This window comes from Epargyreus clarus, unplaced genomic scaffold (assembly GCF_041222505.1).
Source record: "Epargyreus clarus isolate Ecla_fem2 unplaced genomic scaffold, WU_Ecla_fem_2.2 ptg000005l, whole genome shotgun sequence".
In the NCBI taxonomy this organism is placed as follows: Eukaryota; Metazoa; Arthropoda; class Insecta; order Lepidoptera; family Hesperiidae; genus Epargyreus; species Epargyreus clarus.
The window spans coordinates 6,549,812-6,575,392 of NW_027332213.1; the positions used below are offsets into that span (position 1 = coordinate 6,549,812).

A 25,581-nucleotide genomic window follows, 5' to 3' on the forward strand; every position below is an offset into this window, starting at 1 on the left:
TCATAAGCCAACGCGCAGCGATTTCAGAGTAACGGTTTTACCCCGCCCTTTTTCAAGGTCCCGATACTGATCCATAGCTGTAGAAATTATTTTCAGTACAAAGAAGCTACAAATACTGGAAAACAAAAAAAAAAACAAAAGACGAGAATGAAATTTTTGTCTTGTTTTATATTTTATAATTATTAGGTACTTATTCTATTTAATTGCGATAAAAAAGTAATGCCTTACATGTTTAATGAATAAATTATATCCATTACATAAAATTAGTAAACATTTTTATTACTGGTTGCCAAAATTAAGAGAAGAATAATAAATAAGAATAAAGAAATAAAAAAAACAAAAGAAGTTGTATCCGGACACGTTATGTCAGATTTAAGCCATCGTAAGAAGTTATAAAAGTTTCTTTGCGTAATATTTTGACAGTTTAATGAAGCTTTGTAATTTTATAAAACTTAACAATAAAACCACACTAAACTTAAATTAATCTTACTTAACTTAAATTTTGTTATTATAATATCTATCACAATGGCCGTACAGAAGATACCCAGTAACGTACAATCTTTATTAAATGCATCGGCGCGAATCAGTAACTACAAAAGTGCTATTGAAGAACTAGTAAGTATGACGTATGTGTTATTTATAGTTTATCTTTATAACAATTCTCGTGACGACAACGAAAAAAAGATAAGGCAAAATTCGTAGTTACTCCCTCTTTTGAAAGGAAAAATGATTTGATGTTTGAACAAATAGTTCTTTCGTAAAAATTGTTAAAAATGTAATTATAATCAATAATTTATTTATTTACTTATTTATATTTTTTACATCGAAATACTAACTAAACATAGTATATCAGGTAGTTATTGCCATAACAAGCAATATGTCATACCGCATGTCTATAATCCGAAAATAATTAAAATTATCTGTAGGTACTTCTAATTTAGGTGTAATGTGATCTTAGCTAACATAGGATATATCATCGTATCGTATAGGTAATCAGTAATCACTGTACTTCATTCATCTTAAAATATAGGTATACAATTCATTGGATGCCGAATCAACTTCTATAGCAATAAGAGTCCATATACAAAAGAATTGGATACAAGTTGTCGACAACGGCAATGGTATAAAAAATGAAGACTTCAAACTTCTTGGAGAACGGTATGCTACTAGTAAGCTTATGGATGTTAATAATTTGAAAGCAGCTCCTAATACATTCGGTTATCAAGGCCAGTCTCTAGCGAATATAATTGAAGTATCAGAAACTGTAAAAATAACATCAAGACGTGCAAATTCTAATAAAACTTGGCTTAAAACATTTTTTGAAGGAAAAGAAAATGAATGTCGTGAAGTAACAATGAGACCTTCAAAGGGAACAACGGTAAGGCTTTTATATATAGTACCTACAATTCTACTTTGCGATACAATTATTTTTGTATTCTTGATGTTATATTTTTAAACCATGACTGTATTCAAAATAACATAATTTGCAGGTCGAAATCAATGGTTTTCTATTTAATCTTAACATTCAAAGAAAATGTATAAATTCATTCACGCAACTACAAGAAATAAAAATCTTGTTAGAACACTTGCTACTAGTTTTCAATAATGTCTCAATAAGTTTAAGAGATGACTCTAATAACGAAATACTTTTTAAAATACATAAAAATAGAGATATTCATCAAACTTTTAAATCACTATTTGAAATTGATTTAAACGACATGCAAGAACTTCAAGTCCAAAAAAATGAGTATAAAGTTAAAGCCTTTATTGGACGCAAAGAGAACGAGCTCAAAAAACATCAATGGATCTATATAAATAATAAATTCATTTATCATTCTAATCTGCATGAATTAATTAATCGTAAGCTTTCGAAAACACTGGGTTTAACACGGGCGAACAGAAAGAAGATTAAAACGAAGGTATGTACATACTTAAAGTTTTAGGTGTTATAAAAAGTTGTATATTTTAATCTTCTTTTTATAGGGAAACTACGACGAAGATAATTATGTTGGATGTCAATCTGTCCCGTTTTATTTTCTATTTTTAACTTGTCCATATTTTGAATATGATACTGTCTATTCTGGGAAACAAACAACCATTGAATTTAAAGATTGGACAGAAATTAAAAAGTTAATAGAAAAACTTGTCCAATTCTATAATGGTGATATTAATTTGATAAACACAAACAATCAAAAACACAAACAAGCTAAAAATATAGAAGAAACAAGGAATGAAGTTAAAAATATAGTAGAAAAATTCTTAGGGAGCTATATAAACAAAAAATTAAGAGTATCTCAGATGCAAAATGGAGTGAAAGGTAAGGTTAGAAATTTAAAGAAGCAAATAATAAAATACACGAAAAGTGTGCAGCTAATTTTTTTTTTTTTTCAGGAAAACACATCAAGAGAAAAAAGAAAAAAGACCTAACAATTTCTTTAGCAAAATCAAAAACGAATGCACCATATCGTTTTATTAATAACGTTAATAATAAGATTAATTCACCTAAAAATAAAATAAGTAAAAGAACCCAATTAAAAAACGGTATTTCAAAACATTCAAAGTCAACAAAGAATGTGACAAAAATTAAACATAATCCGAAAATTGACAAAGCCAAACGAACCTTAAAATGTAAATGTAAAAAAGTTGATAATCTCATTGAAGTATTTAAGAAGGATACTGATACGATTAAAAGAAGATGTAAAGAAATATCGTCCAATATAAAAGATTTAATGAACTTAAAATACTATAAAGTCAATGAAGCAATTATGAACCAAGATATAGACATATTATCAATTGAAAAAGAAGCTGATAGTGAAAATCCAACTACTATCAAGGGATGTGAAAAAATTATGAAACAAAACGCTATTGAGGTTTTACAACCTAAACCCATAATAGAAAAAACGAAAACATATGATTTGCTTCAAACGATATTGAAAACGCCACAAGATATGAAAACACAACAAGAAAACACACGCATAGGTATTCATTTTTATATACATTCATTAATATCAACAATAAAATATTTGAATCGATCATCTAAATTTAGTCTTCACGGGCGGTAACGCATAAGTTATGGAATTCTGGTATTAATTAAATTAATGTTCTTCTGTTCTCATCACATTTCACTGTTGTCACTACCCCTGGTTTGAACCCCGGGCACATTACAATAAATTTAGGTACTGGATTTGCGTGTTTGTGTACTTGTTGATTTTATGTAACTTTAAGTGTAGTGTCTTATGTGTATTTTTTTAGATATTTATCAAACTAGTCATTTTGCATCTAAACTTACATATGAGAGCCACAAATATAACATCAAAAATCATGTTGTGTCTGATGATAAGAAATATCGAAATTTACACATTCTTAAGCAATCGAAAGATAATTTTATTGCTCCTGCAAAAACAAATAAAAGAGGTTTTCGAACAAATGCAGAAGAAAATACCAAACCTAGGATTCAGTTTAAAGCAAAAAGTTTGAGAAAAGGAGATTTTAGTGCTTATTATAAGATGCTCAATAAATATAAGCAAGAAGTGCTAGATACTAATTTTTCTGTTGATACATATCAAGAGAGCGATATAATAGAAATCTCTAAAAAGATTCGTAACCAAATTTTAAAGGATATGAAATATATATCGAATAATCACGACCAAAATAAGATTAAATTGCAAAATAAATGCATGAAACAGGCAAATTACGAAGTTAATTTCAAGATTGAAAGCACATACACAATTCTAGTTGATTCAATTCATAGTTCATCACAAGTATTATGTAGGCACAAAGATCGAAATAATTTATTAGACGATACTGTCGAAACTAGAAAAGATAAAACCATAAGCTATAATGACAAAACTGGCAGTTCTGATATAGAAGTGGAGACTAGTTTGAAAAACAATAATTTAACTAATAACAAAATGAATGTAATTATATCCGAGACTCCAAATACATCTCGTATTGAGGAACCTGTCGAACCATTAGACATATGTGAAAATATCATTACTGGCAGTGATAAGCTTGCTGAGGAATTCAATGATACATTCGGCATAAATAAGAATAACGATTCCTTATATATGGCAAAGTGTGATGAAAAAAGTGATATAAATACGCCGGAACTCCAAAATTGCGATTTTTCAAATGATAATTATATTAATAATCTAAAGATAGATATTTCTACAAATAAACATTTGAATCAAGAAGGATTTATAGCTATGCAACAAATTAATAGTAACGATGGAGATATTGATGATATAGCAATATTTGACGAGGAATTTAATGATCAGGATAAAGATGAAGAAGAATTAGTTGAAAATGAAGCTTCTATATTACAAGATAAGTTAATTAATAACTTTGAATTGATAAGTAGACATCGATTTATGCCAAAGGGTACGTGAAATGATTTAAGTGAATTCCATTAGAAAATTTCCATAAACTGTTATTATTATATCTTTTTTTAGGAACATCTCCGATATTTAAAAATGTTTTCTCAAAAAATATTTGTTCGTATAACTTGGATACAGAATACTACGAGGATGTAAGTCTGCATTACAAATTCAAAATGTATATTAATAATATTAATATTATATAATGAAGTTCTATATATATATTTTCTTTTTTTGCAGACCGTTTATAATAATTTTGCAAAAGACGTAGAAATAAATACAAAGATTTTTGAGCCAAAAGTACAAAGCGTGAAAGATCTTACAACAGGACCTATAGGAAAAGTTACTGACAAACTAAAAAAAAATAATGCAAATCTTATTTTCGTAGCAGATTCTTTGGCAGAGGCAAAAGTTGTATCTACTCGATTAACACTTTCTTTTTTTACCCTCATATAATAATCATACACATTTAATTATAACGGATTCGTTTATTCTTCAGGTTTTAAGCCAAGTTGACAGTAAATTTATTGCAGCTATAATTCTTGCTAAGTCACAAGGACATGATTCATCGGAATTCTTTGTATTGTTTGACCAGCATGCTGTCCATGAAAGGATCAGACTTGAGACTAATCTGGAATGTAAAGATTATAATCTTTAAAAACAATACTTCATTTGTGCGTTTATCAAACTTTTATCAAAATGTAAAATATTTTGTTTCATAGACTACTTTAACGGCAATAATTGGAGAAGTGTTACAATAGAAAAAGTTTTTGTGAAGGTCTCTAAGGACGAGATACTTTATCTGCATAATCATAAAGATAAGTTTATTCAATGTGGTTTAGGGTGGACAGTCATTGACAATTGCGAAATTCTTGTGAATTCCGTGCCTGAAGCAATTATTGGCAAAAATCCTAGACCGGTAAATGTTTTACATATTCATTCTCTTTTTTATTTTTGATGAGTTAAAAATAATAATCATCATTTTGTATTTTTTTAGCCGGATACTGTTTTAAGAGCTGTTAGAAATTTGATTACTGAACAAATAAATGCTATTAAATGTCTTAAAGGCAACGCGTCTCTATACCCTCGCTCTATTATGAATCTTGTATTTAGTGAGGTAAGGAAAATAAGACATAATTTATTGAATAAATAGATTTATTGAAATAAATTTATCTTACATACTACGTAAATATTTATACAAGTTAATTCTTATTGTGACTTGGATTAAATTATTTAATAATGTAATCTACATGAGTACTAACTATGAGTAAACACTTACATACGACACTTCTGAAGTTGTGCTCATAATCTTTGTTACTTATATTATTTTATAAATTATTCAAATGACTCACTTTATATCGAATATTTTGTCTCTTCTAATTCTGTTTCTTAGGCCTGTAGATACGCATTAAAATTTGGAGATAGGTTGTCGAAGGAGAACTGCCAAGAGCTTATACTTGAATTGGCAAAATGTAAGACGCCATTCCAATGTGCTCACGGTAGACCTGTTATGGCAGTTATGATGGAACTAAAGAGGGATTCAAATAAATATGAGGTAAATGCAGTTCAGATTTTAAACGTATATTTGTATTAACTAATAAGAATAGGTATTCTACTTAAAATAAAATAATCATACAAACAACGCATATAGGTACTACCTCTCAAAATGAAAATTTTGACAGGAATTCGGGAATTTACATTTGCTTCAAACTAAATCAACTTTATTAGGCAAGTAACATCGATTATTGATTTTAATTAATACAATATAATTTTCAGGTCGATATGCAAAAAATTAAGCTGTTCAAGAAACCAATGAAATAAAGAAATTTTGAATTGTATTTTCAATTGAAAGAAGTTAATAATTTGTTTCAAATAAATATATTATTCCTAAGTACCTAATCCATATAATATATTAATGGTCTACATATTTCTAATAGCATAACGTATCCAGGGGATATACGAACTGATTCTTGTGTGAACATCTGGGAAACCAATAGCACATGGTATACCCCACGATACGATTCCAACGAGCTCGTTTTTCCAAGTCAGTGGACCACCGGAATCACCCTGAAAGATACAACACAAATTATAAACCTTTAATCTTCTGTATCTAGTACTATTGTGGCTGCAGCTCTGAAAATGCAAAAAAACAATAACCTATTGCGCGACGCATTTTAAGATTTTATTGCGCTGTTTTTCCTCAAGTTATTAAAGAATGAATGAAAAGAATGAAGATTCGTCTTCAGAATTTTTTTTTTTTTTGCCAGTAATACTTTTTGCCAGTAAATGTTAAAAATAGGGTCTGATCTTCTAAACTGAAAGTTATTTAAACTAAAAAATATTTACAAATGAAACGATGAATATAAACAGAATTTAAATATACTTACATGACATGTCCCTTGTCCCACCCTTGTAAATGTGCAGAACATACGATCTGTTACTTGTCTCGAGTAACGCATTGCGAAATTGCATATATCTTGGTCAAACACGGTTAGATTCAAAATATGCATTCGACGGCTTGATTCTCCGTTCGGCTGTATAGAAAATCATTTGTTGAGAACACTAAAAACTTTACAGAACACTCTACATTTTACAAATGGTATTTCATATCTCAATAGTAACAGGTTTATTAATATTTTCTACAATCTTAATATATTATTTTCACAAACACTATTTGTTTAGCGCATCTCACCTCTTGAGCACCAAAACCCGTCAATACAACTGGATCTCCTTCTTGTAATTTTTTTGTACCCAAGTGTAATATTCGTACACTTCGCAAATCGAACATTCCTTTAATTCTTACAATGGCTATATCATTTTGCCTGACACTTATATTGTACTCGCTATGAATTAAAATAGATTGCACATCATACTGATGTCCTCCTTGATCCAAATTGGTCGTTCCTACAATAACTTTGATGTATTGAGGTTCAGCCCTGAAAATACGAAACAAGGCACATTATGGGTACATAAACGATCGTAAGTAGGTACATAATAGGAAAAGGTTCTCGTAAATAGCTGAATAGGCTACCTCTAAATATCTCAATTACCTATTTAACTTATTTTTTGTTTACGAAGAAATAAATTTAGGGTATACATCTATACGATAAGAACAGATAGAAAAATTACTTCTTAAATAACCGTAAGATAACTAATAGATAGAAAAATACCTTATACATACCCAAGTACACAATGAGCTGCAGTAACTAGATCCCCCGGTGAAATGACTGCACCTCCGCAAACGTGATGTCCTGTTAAGTTTTGCAGCGATACATGAAACAGTCCAAACTCAGGCGGTGCTTCATAACCACCAACTATTCTCAAAGAACTCCCTAAAACACACTATAAATGTTAAAATAACATCGCAATATAAGTACAGATATCTATTACGCACTTTATGCACTAAGTCATAATATATAAACTTTAAAACCTTTAGTGGTCCCCAAACAGGTCAAGAAAACAAGACACAAAAAATATACAATATGCATTTTAGAAACGTCCTTCTAATACAACAAGAAAAGTATAACAAATTTTATTGATATCAAACTATAGTCACAATTAAATTGTTAGATAAATACCTACTTATATGAATCAGTGCTTCAATCTCCATTTTTATCTTTAATTACTTCATAATTTTAGCTATAATAATGATACATAGGTAAGTATTTCTTTTCAATTGAAAATTGATAAAACCTTTTAATCATGCATGTTTATAGTAATAAAATTTATGCAAATATGTAGTAGATACTCCTATAAGTCCTTGGTTTAAAACCAGGAAGGATTACTGAGGCTATTTTCAATTGGCACATTTTTTTTATAATATAGGAGTAGCAGACGAGCAATCAGTCCACCTGATGGTAAGTGTTTACTGCAGCCCATGGACATCTGTAATCAACCCCAGATAGGATTAGATATTCCTACCTGAGGTCGGCCACAGATGCGCCGCTACCCCTGAGGACTAAGCTGGAACGCCTCGTAAAAGTATGTCTCCCTTACCACACCCTTCAGACCAGAACACAGCAGCCCTTAACGCCGCTGTTATAAGGCAGAAATAGGTGTGGCGGTGGTGCTGCCGGAGTCGAGCCACAAAGAGTTCTACCACCTTCAAAATTAGATAAGTTACCTCCCAATATTTTACATGCATATTACATACGTACATAGAAATCTAAATGATGAATTTCGGTTTCTATTTCTGGGACTAGGTGTTTGTGTATCTGTCTCTGTGTGTACCTCTATACCCATAGCACCCACGATACAAGGAATCCTAGTGTGGCTGTGAATGTTGAAAGACAATCAGTAGTAGTTGTAGTAATCAAGTAGCAGTCATTTGATTTAAATGGATGATGGTAATTGCCTCATTAAGTGCCTAATTAAATTTAACAACTGATTCGCATCGATTAGATACTAGTCAAACAATGTGGCAATTAATTAATTATATTTATATGGCAATTAATTAACTTTTAAGGGTAACTTTCGATTTGAGTCGTTAAGTTAAAGATATTTTTATTTGTATTCAAATACACCGATAAGATTGCTTCATTTTTATTGCTTAGCACAGCTTGGCTCTTGTGAAAATATCTTCAACAAAGCATTTTTTTTTTGTATAGAGGTATGCGAACTAAAAATTAGAGTTACAGAGGGATTGGAATAGCTATAGCATTTTTAACATTTAACAAAATTCTCTTCGTTTGGTTTATTGTGTACATATTTTACCCATTATTCTCATTAATTATTTATAATTTTGGCTGAATGGAAATGATCCAATGCGGAAAATATATGTTTTTATTTTATAATCTGTTGCCACTGCAGCGATTTAAAAAATATTAAATGTCATGTCACTAAGTAATGTCAATAATGTCAAATATTGTCATTAATTTATCAACTAAACTAAGTATACGTCAAATTCAATTGTCAAGTGAAGAAGGAGAGGACAAACATTGTAAAAACAACATTTTGTAAAACATAAACGAATAATGGACATCCTTAAAGCTGAAATTGCTAGGAAGCGAAAACTTCTCGAAGAAAAGAATATTTTGGTGAGTCAATTTGTTTTGTAAACAATGGTATCACCTAATGTGTATTTGTCTACATCGTCTGTTCTCTTGCAGGACCCATCTAAAAAGTACTTCAAAAGGGGAGAATTATTAGCTAAAGAACAAGAGGAATACTTTAGGAAATGTGGACAACAAAAGAAAGAAGAGGAGGAAGAAGAAAAGAAACGTCAACAAGATACAGATAATAAAGGTTAGTTTACACAGCCAACATTTTAAACCAAGGTGTTAACCACACAGAACTCATATTGGTTCGAATGGGGCACCATCGCACCACCACTACTATTACTTTCTCATACTGTAGTGCCTTGAGCCTCGAGTCCAAAGTACAAAGTTTAGTAAACTTAAAGTTCCACTGACTCATATGAAATAATTAACAGCATAGAACATTCATATAACTAAGAATTATATCACCTCCCTGTGTATTATCTGAAGACTATGATTTGGATTCTTTCAAGATGCTTGCTTTCAAATGATGTCTAGTGAATGCTCGTTTTCCAGGCAAGCACACATTTGCATGGATTGCTTTCTTTCATATATATCTCATATTCCAAAATAATACTAGTAAACTGTTCTTTTTTAAGTTATTCAATAATCATCTATGAAAAATGATGCTCTGTATTTTGCATTTGATGAATATAAAAATAAAATTTACAGTGAATAAACAACAGAAGCAGCCAGAACAAACTGAAAGTATATCCCTTCCAAGAGCCGAAGTCATCAAGAGGTTAAGAGAGCGGAGCCACCCAATAACACTGTTTGGAGAGAGTGAAACACAGTCCTTTAAGAGGTTACGGAGAATAGAGATTCAAGAGCCTGAAGCCAACAGGGTATGGTAACTAATAATGTAGTAATAGCTCAGAGGTTTGAGATTAACACTCTTCAATCCATATATCCAAATCAGTATCTTAAATCCATATATCAAAGTTAGTCGAACCCTTTGCTACAGCTATTTTTGCCTTATAATAACAGCGTTAAGCATTTGTATTCTGGTTTGGAGGGTGAGGTAAAGGAGACATACTTTTTCAAGTAATTCCAGCTTGAGCTTTAGAGGAAGCAGCGCATCAGTTGCCAACCTCAGGTAGGAAATCAATCTTATCTAAGGTTCATTACAGATGTGTGTGGTTGTAGCCATTTAACATCAGGGTGACTGCATGCTCGACTGCTATCCTATACAATAAATAAAAGTATATTTATTCAAATAAGTTAAAAATAAATAATAATTTGTTTATGTTGAATGTCATTCATAATGATAAAATTTCATTTTACAGGGCTTCCGAAATGATTTTCAAGAGGCTATGGACAAAGTTGACCAAGCATATCTAAATGAAATTTTGGCTCTGGGTACACAGGTATGTTTATTCTTTTATACATATGCAATACATGCAGTAAGATAAAATTGCAGTTCCTTTAAAACCATGCTACTAAGTGCAATCAGTATTTGCATGGTTGTTCTGTTAAAATCAACAACAGTTTTAGACGACAGCCAGCCAACCAACATTCTGTCCTGTATATGATATGTTACTGTGTTTGAAAGTATCAACCTAAAGTTCAGAAAAAAATATCTACTACGATCTTTTTTTTTATTACTTCTTCATTTTCAATGTAAATAATTATTTTACTTAATAATGACTAATAAATTGTTTTATTTATAGAATGAAAGTGAAAAATCTAATAAGGAAGATGACATTGATGATTCCGTTACATATGAGTTCATACAAGAAATGGCCAAGAAGATGGGACAAGGGGACAGAAATCATGACATGAATGTTATAATGATAGTGCTGCAGGTAAATATAAATATATACATTTTCATACTTGAAGTAAGTGGTAGAACCCTTTGTGGTTCGACTCCGGCGGTACCACCGCCATACCTATTTCTACCAAATAACAGCAGTGTTAGGCACTGCTGTATTCCGGTTTGAAGGGTGTGGTAAGTGAGACATACTTTTTCGAGGCATTCCAGCTTAGTCCTCAGGGGTAGCGGCGCATGGGTGGCTGACGTCAGGTAGGAATATCTAATCCTCTCTGAGGTTGATTACAGATGTCCATGGGCGGCAGTAGTCACTCACTATCAGGTGGACTATACAGTCCACCTATAGTAAGTAAGTCCACAGGAGTAGCAGACAAGCATACGCTTGTCTGCTACTCCTATATTATAGAATAAAAAAAAGTGATTTTGAAAATAATACACTTTTAGTCATACTGAAGCAACCAAGAAATATAATCCACCCGTTTACCAATGGAAAAACCATATTTGTTAGCCTCTTACTGTTATCTACAGACCCTTTAATCGCAAATAACATGACATTGGCTAATATTGATGACAGGTGCGTTGGTACCCTTAATGAGTATATCAGAATATAACGAGTATGTAAGTACTAACGTAAGCTACCACATACTACTTAAACCGGACCAAACTCTGCTATCATAAAGTAATAATAGGAGTGATGGTGGACCCAAATATTGAAAATTTATTGAAAAATATTCTGATATATAAATTTTTTTAAACTATGGCAACACTAATGACTTCCCCTCGTTATGCAGTTCTTATTAAAATTATGGGGCCAACAACTGAATTCAGCAACAGCAGCAGAAAAGACAGCAGCGAAACATAAAATGGCTAGAGCCACATACACACAAACACAGGTCTACTTGAAACCTCTCATGAGAAAACTTAAGAAGAAAAACTTACCTGAAGATATTTGTGACAGCCTAATGGAGATTACAAAACATTTGTTGGAAAGGAATTATATAATGGTATATTATCTTTTTTATCTATGATGGTAGAATATGGGCCAACAGTAAAAATAATGCTATAAATATAAATGACTGCAGATCATTATAACTTAACAAAGAAAAGAGTCTATATTTGTAAGGTTCTGATATGAATCTGATATATTGCTATTTTGATTTATGTAATTGAAGTTGCAATTGATGCAATATCCATGTTTAATAATTTAAATTTCTTTTTATGTTATTATAATTATGATTTTTTAAATAATATACTGTGATTTACTGGTGAATGTTTTTAATATAAGTTTATATTTTTACAGGCTAGTGACGCGTATCTGCAGATGGCAATTGGCAATGCTCCTTGGCCTATAGGTGTAACTATGGTCGGTATCCACGCTCGTACTGGTCGCGAGAAAATTTTCTCCAAAAATGTAGCTCACGTAATGAATGATGAAACACAAAGAAAATACATACAAGCTCTCAAGAGACTCATGACGAAATGCCAGGAATATTTCCCAACAGATCCGTCTCGATGTGTCGAATATAGTACTACTAGATAAATTAAATAACATTTGTATTAATGTCTTTTTTTATTTTAACATAACATGTAAATAATCAAAAATATTGAAATCACAGACGATTGTAATACTTGGCCCACTAGATGGCGTGTTCTACTTTAACCGCTGATGTATAATGATCTGTGTAATGTTACATTAATATTACACAGATCATTATAATGTTTATAATGTCATTATGTAATGTTACATTAACATTACACAGATGCCGCTACTGAGAACCCACAGAGTAAATTACAAAAAATATATGGACTTGTATGACAAAGTAAGTCTGTCCGACAGTTTTACTGTTCGTCGGCCGACAGAATCTGATAAGGATATTGTTTATAGATAACGATAGGTCTGTCAGTAAAATACAAATTAAAAAATTGAAAATAATTACACTTAATAATCAATCACGCATGAAGTTAACACGAATTTCATGTAAACAAATTATAATAAATTCATCAATTCTTAGAAAATAGAAAACGAAGGTATTTCTTTGCATCAATAAAGTGTCTTAACAAAGAAATAAAATCGTGGGCCGTTGCGTAAGCGGATTAAATATTATATAAATATATTTACGATTTTTTTATAATATAGATGTTACAGACGACCATCAAAGCAACGTACAATATAGCTGTTATTAGGCAGAAATAGGTGTGGTGATGGCGTTCCGTTAGGAGTATAGGTGTTCTGCGCAGAGTATAGTAACCTACATAGGTTTTTACTACCTTTACTATATTTAAATATTATAGTATCAAAGCACACATAACCTGGGCGTAGATATCTTAAGCTTGTGCAGTGGATGCATAATCTCTACAATGTATTCCACATTCAGACTGTAAGCAATATTTTTCTCACATTCTCATTATGAAACCAGAACCCACCTGGGACCGACTACATATCGGACGTACAACCAGGTATACTATACTCTTTGGTACAACCTCTAACAAAATAGTATTTATATAAGTTATCTGTGATTCTGACAAATTTGAAATTTGACAATTAAGATGAAAACAAGTTCATTAAATCTAAACTTTAAAACAAATTAACAAACTATGCAAACAAACGTGATTAAGTTGTAATTGAATTTGAATTTAAAGGATATTTTTATTCATTTTGTGTAATCTCTAGACGCCCTTGCAGCATTGTACGTAGTATTCCCAAAAACAAGTATGATTTTAGACTACATAATAAAGTTCCACATTGAAGACTGTTTAAATATCTTATCAGAGACAGATAACTTGGGATATTACAGTATTAAGATTGAGTGAGTATTAATTTATATACTCTTTACTTAGTATACTTTGGGTTTCAAGATTCGTTACTACTAATTTTTATATAATATTTGTTGCAGCTTTTTGAAACTATTTGAAACTTATCCTGACATTGGTGACAAAGTTCTGTGTAGTCCAATAGAGACATTACCAGCTTGTGACAGAGATATAATAAAAGCTCAGCAAAATATTTTAGAAGGAACCGAGTACAAATCATTAATATCGAAACTTAGTTATTACTATCTCAAAAGGAATGTATATGCAAGATTTTTTGGCCTACCAGTATGTCCAGAGTTGCATAGGACTATTTTTCCTAAGAATGTGGATTTGGGCTGTTTTTTGAAAGTAACAGGTATGCATCCTTCCAATACATAAAGTACTAATGGCAGTGTAAAGGAAGATATAACCAATTATTATCTACAAGAACGAAACTCTTATGTCAAGTATATGCATATGCATTGATACTTCAGAGTCACAGTGTAAATGCCTCCAATTAGTATGTCTGCTTTATCTTTCAAACTAGAATTTAATACTATTATAAAACTTTATGGTATTATGAGTCTGCAGTATGTCTATCATTAAAACTTTTATTAGTTTTACTTTTTAGTACATTATACATCCAGTAAGTGGTCACTGCCAGCTATGGACATACATAATCAACCCTAGACAAGATTAGACTCCTATATGAAGTCGGCAACAGATAGACAAACAAATTAGTATGAGACCAGAACACAGCAGTGCATAACATTGCTGTTATAAGGCAGAAAAGGTGTGGTGGTGCCTCCCAAACATGAAGGGTTCTTGGATAACATAATAATAAAGTTTTACCGTCTTGTATTTCTAGGCACAGTTGTGAGAGTTACTCAATCAAAAATGCTCGAATATCAAAGAAAGTATATATGCATGAAGTGCAAGTATGAAAACTGTGTAGAAGCAGAGTTTGAGCACCGTTACATTCTGAGGGCTCCAACTAAATGTGGAAATACTGATACAAGATGTAGGTGTTCTACTTTCAGTCAAGTCAACTTGGTTTCGAGAGAACATTGTAAGGATTATCAGGAAATTAAGATTCAAGTAGGTAATAAGAAGTATTTATAGAATTCAATGACCATCTAATTATTTGAGAATTATTTGAAAATCACTATACTTAATTATATGACTTTAATTTGTTACCCTAGAACAAATATATTTTTTGTTATAATGTTATTTTGTTATAATAATAAAAAAATGTATCCTTACAGGAACAAGTTAATAAGCTGAGCATTGGGACTATTCCTGGTTCGATGTGGGTTATCCTAGAAAATGACTTGGTTGACTGTTGTAAACCTGGAGATGATGTTATTATATGGTAATTGACTTTATAGAATATACCAATATAATTAATATATGCTGATTTAAGGATGGCAAACACTTATCTTAGATCAGTTAATATTACCTACTTAGATAATGCAAGAACCATTGTGATCAACACATTAAATTTTACTCTTGGACATGGGTTTAGGCCATAGTACACTGCACTGGCCAAGTGTAGACTTGATACAATCATGAGATTTTTTTTAAGAACTCTTATGCTCATAGATTTACACTCAATGTTTTCCATCATCAAGCAAGTTATAATTTCGAAATAACAATTAATATGTAATAAATATAAAAAACATACTATTTAATAATCCTTTTTTGATCTAAGGAGTTTAAGTAATGCCCTATGTTAAAGGCTTCTGTTATATTCTAGTGGTACAGTGCGTCGTCGATGGCGTCCATCTGCACATAACAGGAAGTCAGAGGTGGAACTAGTGCTGCAAGCAAACTATGTAGAAGTGAGCAATTCACAAAAATCAGAAGTGGTTGCAGCTGCTCCTGATATCAAGGATTGTTTTGAGGACTATTGGTCCAATTACGAAGCTTGTCCTTTGAAGGGGAGAGACCAGATACTCGCTTCAGTGTGTCCTCAGGTATGACTGTGAAAATGATTTAAAATAATGCCCCACAGACCATCATAAATATGACTGTAATCAAAAGTATTGGTTGTTTCAACATTTAAAACTTCCAAATGATTCATAATACAATTGATTTAATTCATGATGTCTCTTGTCATCATAATATCTCCTGCATGTACAGCTTTAGTTACACATTTTGAAATAAAACCTTAGAAAAAAATATATAAAATATGCCATATAGAATATAAATATGCTATATATGCCATATAAAAGATGCCATATAGCGCATAACATAAAACATTAGGTAGTCAATCTATTGTAATTAATTTTATAGGTCTATGGCCTACATTTGGTGAAACTAGCAGTGCTCCTAACAGTGATAACTGGGTCCAATCACATTGTGGAAAAAGAGGAGACTAAAAAAGTTGCACCTGATGACAGGCACACAACAAATGTACGGGGACAATGCCATTTGCTTTTGGTTGGAGATCCAGGTAAAAAATATATAATTTAGTACAAAAAATACATTATCTGGGAATATGTACAAAATTATTTAGGAATAGGGAATTAAGTACAAAAAATACATTATCTGGGAAGCTATGTAGATCATATGTAGATCCATATATACAAATATTCAATAAGCTGTAATCATTTGAGCCTACAGTATAGTCTTGAATTCCTACAGTCCTTATGCGTCCCCTTTTTGTCGTGCATTGTGCAGTGAATTCACTGAATTTTCTATAAATGAAAAGTGCTTATTACGAGACTATTTCTTAGCTGTCTTTTATTTTTTTGTTTTAGTGTGTGATTTATTGTAATATATTTTAGGTACGGGCAAATCGCAGTTGCTTCGTGCTGCGGCGGAGTTAACCACGCGGTCAGTGTTTACATCTGGTGCTGGGAGTACGAAGGCCGGTCTCACCTGTGCTGCACTTAGGGTAAAGGGACACACATAATAATTATACTAGCAAACCCGGCAAACGTTGTGTTGCCATATAAATAAAAAATGTTAAGGGTGAACAACTCGTATCACTTATTCATACCCCAACAATAGATAGTAGCCGACCTACTGAATATGCATATAAAATTTGGTGAAAATCGGTAAAGCCGTTTCGGAGGAGTACGGTAACTAACATTGTGATACGAGAATTTTTTACTTTTTTACTTTAGTTATTTTTTACTTTTTAATGATATTAAAGTCAGTTAAGTATATGTTTTTGCTAATAAAATAGGATACGAAATTTAGCTTTGTAATAAGATTATTTTGCAGTTGACGATAAATCTATTTTGTAACAGCAACAAAGCTCTATAATCAACCATACAATGTTATTTTGTTTTCTGTAAACTTAACCCTTGAAACTAATGGGCACCAATATTTAATGTAAATCCATATATTCTAGGAAGAAGGCGAATGGCAATTAGAAGCGGGCGCATTAGTTCTGTCGGATGGGGGAGTGTGTTGTATAGACGAAATATCCCACTTACGCGAACACGATCGCACCGCTATACACGAAGCTATGGAACAACAGACCATATCTATTGCCAAGGTATACATTTACATTTCTATACATTCATGCATTAATATTATGTATATTACGCAGTTAATGTAATCTTCCATAGATTGCATAAACTGCATAAATATAATATAATAAATATATGGGATAGAAGTTTTATAGTTAATGTGTGTTGTGAGGCACATATGCATCAGTTCTGTTCCTTAAAAAGAATTAATAAGTATAACAGAGGCACATTAATTTATACCTACAGGCTGACACAAAAAAAAAACAAAAGAAATTCATAACGCATACTAAATAAATTATTTATTTTTCTTATTTCAGGCTGGTATTGTTTGTAAGCTGAACACACGATGTGCCGTGGTAGCCGCGTGTAATCCAAAAGGCCACTATCAGACCGATGAGCCATTGAGTGTCAATGTGTCTTTGGGAACTCCTTTGTTAAGTAGGTAAATAATTATTTATATTTAAGCTTCATTTGCATGCAATTTAAATGCAATTCTAAAAATTAATTTGTTAGAATTTAATTTGCAGAAATACCTTAGAAAATACGTCACAGGCTGTGTTTTTGCCAAACCACTTTTTTTTTTAATTTCAGATTTGACTTGATTTTCATCTTGTTGGACTCCAAAAATAAAGCTTGGGACAAACTAGTGTCTTCCTATATTTTGTTTGGTGGCTCTACAACTGTTGAGGCAAAGAAGAAATGGAGCCTTGAAAAGTTGCAGGTAAAAACACAATACAACTTCTACACTAATATTATAAAGAGGAAAACTTTGTTTGTTTGTTTGGTTGTAATGAATAGGCTCAAAAACTACTGGACCGATTTTAAAAATTCTTTCACCATTCGAAAGCTACATTATCCACGAGTAACATAGGCTAAATTCTATATGAAATATATTTGATAAATAGATTTTGAGGCGGTACAAAGTTTGCCGGGTCAGCTAGTCTATAATAAAGTAATAGATAGAAAGTGGTATTTGAAATTAATTACTTTTTCAGATGTATATAAGCTTGGTTGGACCGAGGAGCAGTCAAATGACGAAGTCGGCAAATACTATACTGCAGTCTTACTACATGATGCAAAGGAAATCGAAAAATAGAGATCCATCCCGTACTACTGTCAGAATGCTTGATAGCCTCGTAAGGTATAATCTCTTTTCCCCCTTTATAAGTTTTACATGACAAGACTATTTAAATTTGAATTACTTACACTTATTTAAACTTGTAATGTATTGAATACTTAAAAGTGATGATTTATTGTTCTTGGTTTGTTAAATGATTTTATTGTTCTTTTTAGATTGTCCCAAGCTCACTGCCGTCTCATGTATCGTACAAGCATATTACCCATGGATGCAATAATGGCAGTTTCTTTAGTAGATTTGTCAATGCAAGACTGTACTTTAGATGATACAGTAAATGCGTTACATTCCACTTTTTCGAAGTATCCCGATTATGAGTATCTTTGTACTGCAAAGAAAGTCTTAACAAGACTAAACTTGTACAGCATATGGCAAGAGGAGTTACTTTATTATGGGCGGTTGTTACAAGTTGATCATAAAACTTTAGAAAGTGAAATAGACAAAAGAAGCTGGCATATATTCTCTAAGTATGATGATGTAACTGATGATAATATTCCACTCTCTTCATCTCTGGTAACTAGCTCTTACTTTGATATCAATAAACAGAAGAATAATGAAGTTAGCAATGATCTTGATACTAGTACAAATAATCAAGGAAATGTAGGTGTAAATAACAGATTAGCAGCCACTTTGAAAAAGCATGCGACTCTCAACAAAGATGAAAGGAAACCTCCATTAATTAACAAAAGAAGAAATGTTACCAAAAGGAAAAGAAAAGAAGTAATAATTGAAACAAATTTACTTGAAGAGAAAACACCTTGTAAGACAAGAAAAGTAATAGGGAGAACCAGAGAAAATCATGCACAAATGTCCAATGAAATATCAGATAATGATATTGGTGATGGAAGGGATGTTCAAATTGATATTAGTACAGTAGAAGATACTTTTATGGAACTAGATGGTATTGAAAATGACAAAGAAGATCATGGTAATGATAAAAGCAGTGAAAGTGAAACTAATTTAAGCTTACAAGCTTTAGGTAGTAAGCAATATAACAATGAAAAGGTAAGCGAATCAAATAACGAGACATCGAACACTAAAGAAAGCCCCTCATCTAAAACAGTACAAAAGCTAAAACAATTTCAATTTATCGGAAATCCTGATTTAAATAAATTTTATGACGATAAATCGAAAGATCAAGCAGTTGAAAGAAAGAGCGTAGAACATGACAAGCAAGAAAGTCAAGAAAATCAAGTAACACTATTAAATGATATCACTAAGCAATTAGAAAATACATCAAATAGTCGAAAACCCTCCAGTTCGGCTACTTCGCAAATATCTATGTTCGAAAGTTCAGATTGTGAAATCGACTTTGACATATAAGCACATATCAATACCTTAATTCGCAAATCAGCCAACTCCACTTTTTGTTCAAATGTTTTTTTTTAATTTATTTTAATAGTAAATGGCGTTGAACGAAATCAAAATAAATAAAAAAAACATTTTGACAAAAAGTGGAGTTGGCCGATTTGCGAATTAAGGTATCAATATTATAATTATATCTTCTGTATGTACAATAGGTATATAACTTGTTTAAGTACAAAACTAATCAACCATCATGAAAAGGTTTCGTCATAAAACTACTTGAAATTCACAAAATGCTTCAATCAAATATATTATGTTATGTACATAATTATATATTAAATGTGATTTTTTAATCTGATGATATCATGTCCTTTAGTTCTTTTTTTATAAGTGAGGTCTCAAAACATACTTCATGTTTTGAAGGGTATTCCTAATTAACGGTTTTATTTAGCTCACCCCGTTTTTTCAACTATTAATTTACAAAGAACAAACTAACTAAACAAACAGAAAGTATGAAAACTTATTGTTGATATTTTGTTAAATAATTAAACTTCTATTTTTTAAAACTATTTTATTTATACCTATTTACAGCATGGTTTCATTTATTTACTAATGTTAATTATTGTTCACCTTCTGTATCCCCAGATTTGTAAGGATCTTTATCATAATTCTCTATAAGTAGGTTTTTAAACCTTCTAACTGTAAAAGATATGCTTTCTTCTTTGGCTACAATATTTATTATTTCAACTCTGGCCACATACAGATGATCTGGGTTATGTGGGCTAACATGTTTTATTACATCAATTTCATACTCTGGTCTTACCTGAAATACAAAACACATGTAATTATTATCAACCCTCACTGTCCCACTACTGTGGTGGGTTATTTAAAAAATAAGTATAATGAGTGAGTGGGCATAATGATGAATATGGAAGAAACTGCAGAAACTCACAGGTCTGTACTCTTAATAATGAGAGCTTATGATAAAATGCCTCATTGTTAATCACATCATTCAAATTTAATACAATTTTACATGATTTGGAGTATTTGGACTACAAACCTACTTTACACTAAGTAGTATGTAAATCATAAGATAAATTTGATGAAATAATTCAAAGAGGATGTGACTGCAATTGAAAGATATAGAAAAAATACTTACATTTGCACTTTTCTTCATTATTTTCTTACCATTCACTCTAATTTTACTTTCATAAAACAGTTTTTCGATTTTGCTGAAAGTTAAAGAAAACTGATCAAGTGTAAATTGAAAATTAACAGCAAGAGGATGTTCAATTTAAAAATCATAGATTGACTATAACTTTACATGAATTTATGACTGGAGATGTTTTTTTTTATATTCAAACCAGATGATAAGGCAGGCTAGCTAAAGCAGTCACTACTGCCTATGGACATTGGCAACATTAGAAGAGTTGCAATGCATTGCTGGCTTTTTAGGGGAGCTCTTTTTGCACCTATTTTGAAGAGCCCCATGTTATGCTAACTGAACAGGTGTGGACCCACACGAATCTAGTTGGTGAGGATGGAACTTCGCCCTTCAGCAAGTGGTATGATGGAGGAAGACACCCTTTCGGTCCAGGTCTCATAGGCACCAGGAGAAATAATATAGTGTTTTAATTTAGTCTTAAACTATTTAAAGAAAATAATACTTAAAACACATCATAGGTACAAGTAACCTTATGTCAGTACAACAGATATTGATTATAAAGATACAGGTAGATTATTAACAAGAAAACTCACTTTCTAGCGATCCCCAATGCAGATTTCAATACTGCATCTGTTCTTAAAGAAGTTGTAGAGAATGTTACGACTTTAGAGTCTTTTGATAGTGATGTATCGTCACCCAAGAAATCTTCTTCATTGTCCGAGTCTTCATCATGTTTCTGTAAAAAGGTATTTTTATAAAAAAATGGTAAAGCTATATTGGGAGTCATACATTAAATATGTATTCAAATAGAGTTGAAGATCTTTTGTGAAATGTCTCAAATGATTAGAATTCCTGTTGTCCTACTACTTCCAACTTACCTCAGTTAAACCTATTATTATACATTATACAGAAGACTGCACGTAATTTAATTACATGAACAGTAAACAAAAAAAAATTTTTCTAAGGTTTTAAATGATAACAACATACCTTTTTAGATTTATGGCGAATTATGGTATAATTAACATTTGTGACATTGGACTTAGTGAGTCTATTTGTAGAATTTACAGATGCAATGGACAAGGAATACAAAGCTCTCTTACTAAATTCTTGAGTTATCGCACAAGTTATTAAAGGACGAACGGAACGTAGCCACAGCGAGTTCATCCTTAACATTGTGTTAACCTAATTATCTTAATCCCTGCACGTAATGTCGTTTATTTAAGAAATTGAACATTATATTTCCAGTTTATATATTTTTAGGTTACATTTACCAATTTTGACCTTTTGGTTGACATTTGACATTCAGTTTGACGTTGACAAATATAAGTTGCGTTTTAAAACAGAATTTAAGACATATTATAAATAATAAACTTGGTAGTCTGTGATGTTGAAATAAAATATTGTGTATTAAAGCAATAAAATTAATTATTATTTAATGTATACTATTTGGCAATAACTAAACCTAGCGTTATCTGTTATAAAGACTTTTAAGTTTTGCATCAACGCACAATAAAATCTTACAATTCTCATAGTTCCGGTTTATTTAATTAGAGGTCGCTACTATAGCTTTGTCAGTGCCGCACTTTCAAAGAGTATACTAACTTAGATAGGAAAGTACTTTGTCGTTTCGTCCTAGGGAAGAATAGTTCAATATCTCTCTTTGGTATTTCGAACAGAAGCGCTATATCGAAAGCTAACATAATAATTCAAATCATGTTGAGTAAAAATAAAACCTGAATCATTTTGTTTCTATCATTAGTATGTAATTTTGTGCATAACAATAATAAATTCTGTTCCGTAGTCTACGCATAATATTATTAATAAAAATAAATGTGCGAGTCCATAAAATACTTGCCATAAATCAAACCAATGTCTGGCATTATTTATTCAGGATTAAAATGAAGTGGGTTCATTCTTGTTCCAAACATTATTATGTTAAAACCTCAATTGTAGTTTTGACGTGAACCAAATGTTGGAATGTAAACAAACGAAGGGTGTTTGTTATCATATCATGGGCGGGGTGGTCCGAATAAGTAAATTGTTATGATCAACCATAAGCCAGATCAAAGTTTGGTATTTATAGATGTGGACGGACAAATATACACAGACTCACAAATATTGCTATTGATGTAGCCAGATGTACGAATTATTTTCATTCATAAAAGTTGGATAAAAATAAGTAGGTACCTAGTCATTAACAAGCCGAAAGGTTTTCGTGTGACTAGAATATGTACCTATAACCATACAACATCATCATCAACCTATTATTGTCCCACTGCTGGGCACGGGTCTCCTCTCAGAATAAGAAGGATTAGGCCGTAGTACACCGCGCTGGCCAAATGCGTATTGGTAGACTTCACATACCTTTGAGATTTTTTTATACATCTCTTAGGAATGCAGGTTTCCTCACGATGTTTTCCTTCACCGTTTTAGCAAGTGATAATTAATTTCTAATACGCACATAACTTCGAAAAATCAGAGTTGCGTGCCCGGGATTTAAACCTCGACCCCTCGATCGAGAAGCCGAATTACCATAACCACTAAGCTATCACTGCCTTCCTGCCATACATACATAGGGTTAAAATTGTATTATTATAGTGAGAAGATATAGGCAAGTACTATTAAAAAGTGGGTACACTCCCAATCCCATATCTACTTCATAAAGATTAAACACCATTCGTTTAAAGTCTAAAATTAAATGTTTTTTTTCCGTGTACAATTTTAAACTAGATTTTTTTAAATAATTAGATGTTCTGGTAAATTGGTGCGATTTTTTAATTAATATCCAATTTAGATGAAAACATTATGTTGTGTTGCGAAAATTATAAAGCATAAACGTTAATTTATGTGCAAATGAAATCCGAAGAGGAACAAAGCATACCGCAACAGCTCTCAGAATTAGTTGTTGGCACTTGTTGGTCGTGTGTAGCTTTCACTCGTAAAGTTATTCATTATTTTTTACTTCCCCAAGGGATTATCGTATTACATTACATTAAATTGTAAGTAAATACAGGGCGCATACTTGAGTGTCAGATCCGAGACCGTGGGAGTCTAACTACCTACTTCAGTCAAGTGTTAGTCGGTATGTTAAGGTCAGAGTGATAAATTAGTTAATTTTTTGTTACTGAATTATTTCACATTGCTGTATCTCATGGGGTTACTAATAATAATGTGAGCAAGATGTACTCATACCTGTTTGTATGACGTATGTACACTCGGTATATAACTAAAATAGAGATTCTGAAAAGAGGGATACAATGGTGGTTCTCCAGACATAAGCAAATTTTGCTGTGCATCAATATTTTGTTTGGGAGGTTTTCTTTGTATTCTATGAAATAAAAATAAAACAAATTTACATCCAGAGATGTTATTATATGCTGTACCCATTGGCGACAGAGCGGCGCTCTAAAGTAAACACTTCTATTTGAGCAATGTGAGTGGATAGATCCTGATTGTAAACGGTTATTTCTGTCATAGCTATCGTCTGGAATAGTCAGGACTTCGGTTATGAGTGGACAAGAACCAAAACAGAAGTAATGTTGTCTATGGTTTAACTAAGTTGTAGATAGGTATTTTCTTACTTTTTGGAAAATTAACAGAACCACTAAATAGTTCGTTCTAAAGGTATTTTTTTATGAACTTCCATGCGAATGTGCATGTTTTTATCACTCCGGGTTAAACTGATATTAGTATCGGACTTTTACTTGAAGTCGATTACATTCACGCCTCTTCAGTTGTAACGCCTCAAATGATATCTTTGCCGTATCTAAGGCAGAAGCGTATACATTGTCATAAGTATTATAAGTTAGAAGCGGAATTGGCAACGGTGTCGTAGTTAAACTATAAGGTAGTGGTAGACCCACCACTTTTTAAACTGGCTATAATAAAATAATTGTTCTTTAAAATTAAAAAGTTGTTTACAACCAAAACAATACAAATAGATGTAAAAAATATGAATAGTTGTCTAAAACGAACACCTTACTATTTAAAAAATTTCAAAACAACCGCCTAAAAAATCCCAAAACACGTCACACTTAAGTGTCAGGACTATAATAGAGTAAAAATAAAAGTTGAGTAGGACTTCACAGACAATAATTAAAATGGCCGTCATCCAGCGCGATGGGGCTATACTTTATCACATTATACACGGTTTGTCTCTTAAACATGTGGACACATGTCTCGGATTCGAAACGATCCTTTTATTTTCGTATACGATTATGTTCACGGCAAGTTCAAAGGGGTTTTTTAATTTGACACAGTTTATGGCCGCGAGTTTGATGGCCGTGGGCGGGAGTAGAGTGGGTACTATTAATTAAATAACAAAGAGATATTACGCTGCCGCGTTTTAGGCTACCGTTCTTACATTAGCATGTTCATTATACTGCAAACAATGTAGGAGTATTGTTTGCAAATAGAACTAGAAAGTATAAGACTTACGAGTATTAATACAGATAAGTAGTAAGGAATAAGATCATACAACTTGATTACAAAATTTATGCGCATAAAAGTTAAGATCTTTAA

At 31.7% G+C, this 25,581-nt stretch overlaps 4 protein-coding genes across 4 annotated transcripts; 2 read left to right on the forward strand and 2 right to left on the reverse strand.

The window, feature by feature from the left end:
• The first annotated feature begins 525 nt into the window (after positions 1-525).
• Positions 526-6,235, forward strand: LOC140757810 (uncharacterized). Its single transcript, XM_073093681.1, has 12 exons — positions 526-615; positions 1,031-1,378; positions 1,491-1,919; positions 1,984-2,322; positions 2,673-2,979; positions 3,253-4,380; positions 4,452-4,528; positions 4,617-4,787; positions 4,876-5,014; positions 5,099-5,295; positions 5,374-5,493; positions 5,770-6,235. Exons 1-12 carry the CDS (start codon positions 526-528, stop codon positions 5,968-5,970), a joined length of 3,546 nt encoding a protein of 1,181 aa, XP_072949782.1. The 3' UTR covers positions 5,971-6,235.
• Positions 6,235-7,986, reverse strand: LOC140757811 (chymotrypsin-1). The gene is made up of 5 exons (XM_073093682.1): positions 7,959-7,986; positions 7,558-7,708; positions 7,069-7,312; positions 6,764-6,910; positions 6,235-6,443 (listed from the first exon to the last, which is right to left on the reverse strand). The coding sequence occupies exons 1-5, from the start codon at positions 7,984-7,986 to the stop codon at positions 6,297-6,299; spliced, it is 717 nt and encodes a 238-aa protein (XP_072949783.1). The 3' UTR covers positions 6,235-6,296.
• Positions 7,987-9,250: 1,264 nt separating this feature from the next.
• LOC140758005 (uncharacterized) lies at positions 9,251-20,256 on the forward strand. Its single transcript, XM_073093943.1, has 19 exons — positions 9,251-9,412; positions 9,485-9,620; positions 10,085-10,257; positions 10,699-10,779; positions 11,083-11,217; positions 11,975-12,187; positions 12,484-12,709; positions 13,855-13,990; positions 14,078-14,349; positions 14,842-15,071; positions 15,239-15,345; positions 15,730-15,949; positions 16,269-16,428; positions 16,763-16,872; positions 17,335-17,481; positions 17,773-17,897; positions 18,047-18,176; positions 18,451-18,596; positions 18,749-20,256. Exons 1-19 carry the CDS (start codon positions 9,350-9,352, stop codon positions 19,911-19,913), a joined length of 3,975 nt encoding a protein of 1,324 aa, XP_072950044.1. The 5' UTR covers positions 9,251-9,349; the 3' UTR covers positions 19,914-20,256.
• A 190-nt stretch (positions 20,257-20,446) lies between these two features.
• Positions 20,447-22,363, reverse strand: LOC140758004 (mitochondrial transcription rescue factor 1). The gene is made up of 4 exons (XM_073093942.1): positions 22,048-22,363; positions 21,654-21,796; positions 21,055-21,127; positions 20,447-20,718 (listed from the first exon to the last, which is right to left on the reverse strand). The coding sequence occupies exons 1-4, from the start codon at positions 22,231-22,233 to the stop codon at positions 20,515-20,517; spliced, it is 606 nt and encodes a 201-aa protein (XP_072950043.1). The 5' UTR covers positions 22,234-22,363; the 3' UTR covers positions 20,447-20,514.
• Positions 22,364-25,581: the final 3,218 nt, after the last annotated feature.

Excerpts from the sequence above, each read along its gene's own strand:
- LOC140757810 (XM_073093681.1), top strand. The coding sequence starts at position 526 with ATGGCCGTACAGAAGATACCCAGTAACGTACAATCTTTATTAAATGCA. Across the intron at positions 4,529-4,616 it reads ATACAGAATACTACGAGGAT|ACCGTTTATAATAATTTTGC; the intron begins GTAAGTCTGCAT and ends CTTTTTTTGCAG. Across the intron at positions 4,788-4,875 it reads ATTCTTTGGCAGAGGCAAAA|GTTTTAAGCCAAGTTGACAG; the intron begins GTTGTATCTACT and ends TTTATTCTTCAG.
- LOC140757811 (XM_073093682.1), bottom strand. The coding sequence starts at position 7,986 with ATGGAGATTGAAGCACTGATTCATATAA. Across the intron at positions 7,709-7,958 it reads TGAAGCACTGATTCATATAA|GGAGTTCTTTGAGAATAGTT; the intron begins GTAGGTATTTAT and ends AGTGTGTTTTAG. Across the intron at positions 7,313-7,557 it reads GCAGCTCATTGTGTACTTGG|GGCTGAACCTCAATACATCA; the intron begins GTATGTATAAGG and ends TCGTATTTTCAG.
- LOC140758005 (XM_073093943.1), top strand. The coding sequence starts at position 9,350 with ATGGACATCCTTAAAGCTGAAATTGCTAGGAAGCGAAAACTTCTCGAA. Across the intron at positions 15,072-15,238 it reads ATCAGGAAATTAAGATTCAA|GAACAAGTTAATAAGCTGAG; the intron begins GTAGGTAATAAG and ends GTATCCTTACAG. Across the intron at positions 16,873-17,334 it reads TCACCTGTGCTGCACTTAGG|GAAGAAGGCGAATGGCAATT; the intron begins GTAAAGGGACAC and ends CATATATTCTAG.
- LOC140758004 (XM_073093942.1), bottom strand. The coding sequence starts at position 22,233 with ATGTTAAGGATGAACTCGCTGTGGCTACGTTCCGTTCGTCCTTTAATA. Across the intron at positions 21,797-22,047 it reads TTCGCCATAAATCTAAAAAG|AAACATGATGAAGACTCGGA; the intron begins GTATGTTGTTAT and ends ACCTTTTTACAG. Across the intron at positions 20,719-21,054 it reads TAATGAAGAAAAGTGCAAAT|GTAAGACCAGAGTATGAAAT; the intron begins GTAAGTATTTTT and ends TTTGTATTTCAG.